This window comes from Lactuca sativa, chromosome 4, assembly GCF_002870075.4.
Source record: "Lactuca sativa cultivar Salinas chromosome 4, Lsat_Salinas_v11, whole genome shotgun sequence".
In the NCBI taxonomy this organism is placed as follows: Eukaryota; Viridiplantae; Streptophyta; class Magnoliopsida; order Asterales; family Asteraceae; genus Lactuca; species Lactuca sativa.
The window spans coordinates 407,191,158-407,197,740 of NC_056626.2; the positions used below are offsets into that span (position 1 = coordinate 407,191,158).

The following is a 6,583-nucleotide window of genomic DNA, read 5'->3' on the forward strand; positions in this document are numbered from 1 at the left end:
CAAGGATGTTATAGTCGTTTTAGTCCATTTTGAGTTTAGATTTGATATAGATAAAACAATATTGGCTGCAGCTTTTGCAAAGTTAGATAGATCTTCCAAAAGATTTTAGAATTAGATGACTACTTGAAACTTGTACACGAGCTTGCATAAGAGAATGTAACTTGGGTACACACACGGGCCTGCATCAAGTCCAATCCACATTGGAATTAACACTAAAGCCCTTGACCTTTATGCAAGTATATACTACCCCAAGAACCAAGCTATAAACTAATGAATAAAAATGACCTCACATATAATACTGGAGACATACAATGGAAGTGAAACATGAAGAATAAACACAAGATGAGAGAGATTCATGTGGATATAATAATCCATGGGTACAAATGTTACACTAGTTTTACAAGGGAAACCAAATCTATCCACCAACATGGAGCACATGGATGGGATGAACCAAAATGGGTAGGTAGGTATTATATCTCATATAACTCAATCTATACTCTCACGAAAATCAAATCGTGTGATCTTACCAAAAAAAAACAGAACAAAACCATGCGTGCCTCTATGTATGATATCTATCTCCTCCTCCCTTAAAAAGTCCGTTTTGCTAATACGAAAACTCATGACCTCTAAGTGAGATATATTTCTTCACCCATATAGCAATGTCCTCTGCACAAGCCTGTGCTTCAGGTGTCCTAAGAAGCATGTCAAGAGTAGCAAATTCATGAACACAGTCCTTGTAATCAAGAACAGGTGCATCCACATTCACCTTCTTCAACTCCTGTGCGTATGCAATCGCCCGATCTCTCATCCAATCATGTTCTGCCACAACTGTTAATGTAGGGGGCATTCGCTTCAGAGGGGGCCCGCCTCTGTTGGGTATGAGGGGATTGGCTGCAGGGTGGTCTAGGTTGAACTGTTCTTCAGGGAGGAAGAGTTTCCATGCGAGTATGCTCATGGATTTATCAAAAAAATATGAGTTTGATAGTTTTATCTCAGAACGTGTAGGGGTATTTCCAATGAAGAAAGGGTACATCAGAACTTGGGCCACCACCTTCACTGGGTCAAGTTGTTTAGCAGATTCCACTGATTTGCGAGCCACGTAATCAGCAATGTTTGCACCACAACTCACACCAAGAAGAACACATCTGTTTCAGTGTCATCTTGTTACAAACCAAATATACTTGACAACAAGAAATCAAAACCTCGTATCTCATGATTGTGTTAAGCTTTTGATTCTTAAGATACAGATGGTAGTCACTTCAGCTTTATAGTTTGTTATAACAAAAAATTCACATTAGCACATATACAGATACAGATACAGAAGGAGGTGATAGGAAGGTACCTGGATGGATCTCCATGCGCAGCTAGCCAAGGCTCAACCAAAGAAGCCCCAAATGCATCTGCAATATGCCCTTGAACATCTGACTTTCTGGAATCAGGTGATCTCCCTAGGGATTTGCCACATTCTGCTAAATTTGCCTGTTTCGCCAACCAATGGAGCACTTTTATCCCATCCTCAAAGGCAGCTGGATATCGATTCTCAGGTGCAAGCCTGTATCCAACAGCTACAACGATCACATCACACATTTTAGCAATCCTCCGACAAAAGAAGTCATTAGCCGCTGAATCACAGCTTCCTGCCACAAACCCTCCTCCATGAAACTGAACCATCAGAGGCAGTTTCCGACATCTGTGAGTGAACGGAGAATAACCTCTGTAAACACCATTCTCCGATTTCAAATTCAGGTCATCCGTACTAAAACCATTGCAATAACTACTCCTCCGATTGCTTGGAGTTGCCGAAACACTATACGCATCTGCGGAACCGTAACTGTTACGCCGAGGAATGCCATTTTCCGAATTGCTTGGAAAGGATCTGGATTCAAGTTCCGATCTCTTCGCCCTAAGCCTATCAACATCGGAATCTGGCAAGACGAGACACGTTTCAGGAAGGAAGATACGAATTGAGAGACATGAAGAAGGATCTATATGGATGTCTTTGGTAGCAACGCCGTCGGTAAACAAAGGATTTGCAGCCACGATCGTCTCTTCAGGACGTGACGTAACGCCAAATGAGCTATTCGTCTCATCGTTTAAATTAGGGTTCTGGATTCGATTCTGTAACCGTCGCTTCAATATCAATTTAAAAAACACACTGTATAATTTCACAGCAACGCTAGGCATTTCTCTCCCTCGCTCTCTATCAGACGCGCACACACACACTATCCCAATCCCCTAAATCTTTATTTGCTTCCACAAACCCTAAATGCACAGAGTTAATCCCCCTCTCTATGGGTTTTGAGATCCATTCATCACAAATCAAACAATGTGAAAAGATTTATCACATCGAATAAAGATTATTTCCGATCGTCGAGTGAGGAATCTTCTCAGCAATCGAAAGCTTCTTCAATGGCGGATGTGGAGAGAGAGAGAGAGAGAGAGAGAGAGAGAGAGAGAGAGAGAGAGAGAGTGGTGAATCGGGTCGAATGATGTGCCAGGCGCGCACACTCACATTTGCGCTGTGTCGTATTTTGGCATTTTTAGGGATTGTTTGTTTTTGCCTTAAAATTCGGGAGTGAGATAGGCTAGCGTACACAAAGTGATAGGCGGCTAGTGGAAGGTAATGAAGAATACGACGCACGTCTTGCTTGGTATAATGGATCACGCTTTACGTGTTGTACAATTGAATCGCCTTTGTTTCATTTACAAGCTTTTTTGGAATCCCATTCCAACACAATAGAGTTATTCCTAGTTCCTATGGCTATGGCTAGGGACGAGCATCGATCTTGATTAGGGCATCCACAACGCATTGAATTCTATAGAGCTCAATGGTTGCCATATCATCATTCTACAATCAATACACCGCCCCCTCCTTAAATCCCATAACACATTGACGAGTGTCCTTTTTCGTAAAATTGTCCAAGATATGGAAGTGCATCTCGACATGACGACTCGGCAGAAAACGGTTTTCTAGTGGTTACGTGCACCACATGCTCAAGATTTTCTTCTGACTATCCCTATAGATGAGCTTGACCAACACATGTCTCCCGTGGAGTATCGTACTATCCTCAAATATCGACTCATGATTCTCGTATTCCCAGCTGACGAGATTTGTCCAGTGTGTCACAAGGCATGTTTGGACTCTTTTGGAGAACATGCAGTTCACTGTAAAGAAATCATGGGGTTCAAATACAGACATGATATGGTTAGGGATGTTTTGTTTGATATATTTAAACGTGTCGGAGTTTCCGCTAAGAAAGAGGCACTTGCTAATTTCTTGACTGACCCGACAGAAGGAAGGTCAACCCTCAGACAGGCTGACATTTTGATTTTTGGATGGATCGGGGGGAAACACGCATGTGTTGATCTTACAGGGGTATCCCCTTTCGTGGCCTGAGGGCTGGGGGTTAGGGGTGGTCAAAAATATCCGCATCCGGACATCCGATCCGAAAAATCCGATCCGAAAATACCTGAAAAATCGGATATCCAAAAATTCGGATACCCGAAATTCAGATATTCGATTTTTCGGATTCGGATACGGATATTAAAATGTGAAAATTTCGGATATTTCGGATATCCGAAATCCGAAATATATAATATAAAAAATTATTAAAAATAACTTTAATGCATTGGGTTTTTTCATTTGAAATTCAAAAAGACAAATTATTAACATTTTTACTTGGTACGCAAAGTGAGGATAGTATAAATGTTACATTTTTATGTTGATTTTAGTAATTTGAGTTTGATTTCTCAAGATCTTCAGGTATCATGAGGTAACTTGCATTTAATCGGACCAAATGAAGTCTTATTATACCTAACAAATGCACGAAAACGTTCTTGTTCTTGGAGAGTTTATTTTCTTTATTTAAAACTAATGAAATTCGGATATCCGGTTTAATATCCGAATCCGTATCCGAAATTTTGGATACGGATTCGGATATCAATAATCAACTATCTGAATTTTCAGATATCCGAAATTCAGATATCCGAATTTTCGGATATCCGGTTTTGAACACCCCTACTGGGGGTTTCACAGCGGGACAGACTGCTTTAAAAGCAGCTACATGCAAAGTCACCAAACATGAGAAATCGTGCATGGAAAATCAATACGTGTTCATACCATTTGCATTTGATACGTTTGGTTTCCTCGCATCGGATGCCGTAGAGCTTCTTAAAAGAGTTCAACGAATCATGCATAGTAATGTTATATCCCCTAGATCTTCGGATGTAGTCTTTAAAAGAATTAGTTTTACCATTCAAAAAGGCTTAGCGGCGCAACTTGTTGCCCGTTTGTCATCTCACTCATTGTACGATGACAATTAAAAAAAACTTTTAATATAAAAAATAAAAAAAATGGGAAGTTTGAATTTGAAAAAAAAAAATACAACTCTATTATTTTTTTTCTCTACAATGCATTGAACTCTATAAAGTTCAATAGAATGTTACAAAATGTAATTTATAGTAATATTTAAGAATTAAAACTTTCCTTTTTTCCCATTGAAGAGTTCAATGGTCATTAAACTCCAAATCCATTGAATGCCAAGGTGACATCTCATAATGGTTGAGTTTCATTCATTGAATTACACATGGACTTGCCACCTCATTCAACTCACCATTATGAATGCTCTTAGGAACCGATTTACTGAAAAATAAAGAATCGAAAACTGAACCAAGTAATTATGTTCGTTTTCGGTTCTGTTCTGTAAATAAATGTGCTCTTTAGGAATGTGTTTGGTTTCGGATCCGGACCGAACCGAACCGAACCGAACCGAACAAGAAACGAAGAACTGAAAATTGATTTAATGGGAAATGGAGAATCCGAACCAAATTGAATACCTCAGTTCCGTTTTTTGTGTAGTCCGGTCCAGTCCTTCAGGTCAAATGTGCGTCCCTACGTACGGGTATGTAGGCATTCTTAAAATATAACCCAATGACAAAATGGACAAAAGCCTAAAACGGTTGCCAACAAGCTTGGTCCAACTTGATTTGTGGTGTGTTGTTTTCTTTGGTTTGAATACATAAAAATTCTTACAAAAAACATTTTTATGAAAATGTTTTGTTTAGTTTTGGTTCTTGTCCAATATGAAACACCAACATCTCATCTCTTCTCCATGTTCTCGACTTTCTCATTGTCACCACTGGTCTCACAGACTAAATTTTTGGTACATACAATTGTTCATATTTGGGTTATGAGGGTTTCAGTGTATCATGTATCATTACCGTGACATTTCCTTTTCTGGTAAAAGAGGTAAATTAAGGCTAATATACTCTTACAGTTCAAAAGTATGTAAAACTGAGATTTGCCCATTTGAAGATAATTTGGAATGTAGTTTGTATGTTAGTGGTGATTTCCTTGTTTGTCGGTGTAGTATGCCGATTGCCGGTATGAAATTCTTTTATTGTTTAAAAACAATAGAAATAATAATAAAAATAATAAAAGAAATAATAATAATAATAATAATAATAATAATAATAATAATAATAATAAATTTATTTTGATTAAATATTATATATATGTATGTCTAGGGTGTGAATTGTACTTTTTTGAAACCATTTTGATTAAGTTAAATCGAATACGGGGTAGAATCCATTTTTATGGCAACCCCGAGGGACCTAATGTGTCAAAAGCTGAAAGTTGGAGTCTGGTTCATGGATGCAGCAACATGTCGGGACCTTTTACTCGATATGGACATGCAAGAACTTGAAAGTCTCACCCTTGGACCATTTGAATTATTCCTCTCCCTTTTTTAGGTAGCAGACCCGAGAGAAAATATTGAAAAAGGAATGAGTGTTGACTAGGGTTTTTGTGAGGAAGAAGACGCATTGAGCTCGATTTCAGCCACACCCAGGGTATGTTTGATCCCCGATTCCCTCCCCTGCATCATCCTTGTCTCGTTCCATCGTTGCGGAGGTCGGAGCTGCCTCCGGCAACCCCGAAATCATCAGATTTATGCATTTAGCGGGATTTTCATGCTTGTTATTTTATGTCTAGTTTGTTGAGTTGTAAACTTCTTTACCTCTTGCTAAGATGTTTTCTAGTTCCTTTTTCATCTAAGATCTTGGTTGGGCAGCTGGTATGTAACACCTGTGTTCTAGATTAGATAAGTATAGGGCTTTAAGGGGTCAAGAGCACGTTTTTTAGGAAAAATTGGATGTCACGACGTGACCATAGGGTGGTCACGACGTGAAAAGCCAATTTGAGAACGCGTATCCGGAGCAATATCACGACGTGACATTTATATGGTCATGACGTGACAAGCGATGCAGCTCAAGCCCATGATCTTTCAGTGTTTCCTTTATATTAAAACACCTTGAACTCGGATTTAGGGTGTAACATCCCATTTTTACCGTTTCATAGGACTCAATATAAACCATTGTTTACAAAATTCAAAGTAGAAATATATTACTCTTTAGCCCAAGTAATCTTCAAAAACATGTAGGAAATGTTGATACGACTTCCATAGATATTAGAATGCTTAGATCCGACTTCGTATGAAGTATTTGTGTTTCTTCGAAGTTTCACGATTAAACCGACATGACTATACGCATCTCTAACGCCCAAAATATGAACCAAAAATTTCGT

The 6,583-nt window shown here is 38.9% G+C and overlaps 1 protein-coding gene across 1 annotated transcript; it reads right to left on the reverse strand.

Annotated features, from left to right (window-relative positions):
• Nucleotides 1-263: 263 nt before the first annotated feature.
• LOC111921735 (probable carboxylesterase 16) lies at nt 264-2,580 on the reverse strand. The gene is made up of 2 exons (XM_023917314.3): nt 1,343-2,580; nt 264-1,145 (listed from the first exon to the last, which is right to left on the reverse strand). Exons 1-2 carry the CDS (start codon nt 2,182-2,184, stop codon nt 605-607), a joined length of 1,383 nt encoding a protein of 460 aa, XP_023773082.1. The 5' UTR covers nt 2,185-2,580; the 3' UTR covers nt 264-604.
• Nucleotides 2,581-6,583: the final 4,003 nt, after the last annotated feature.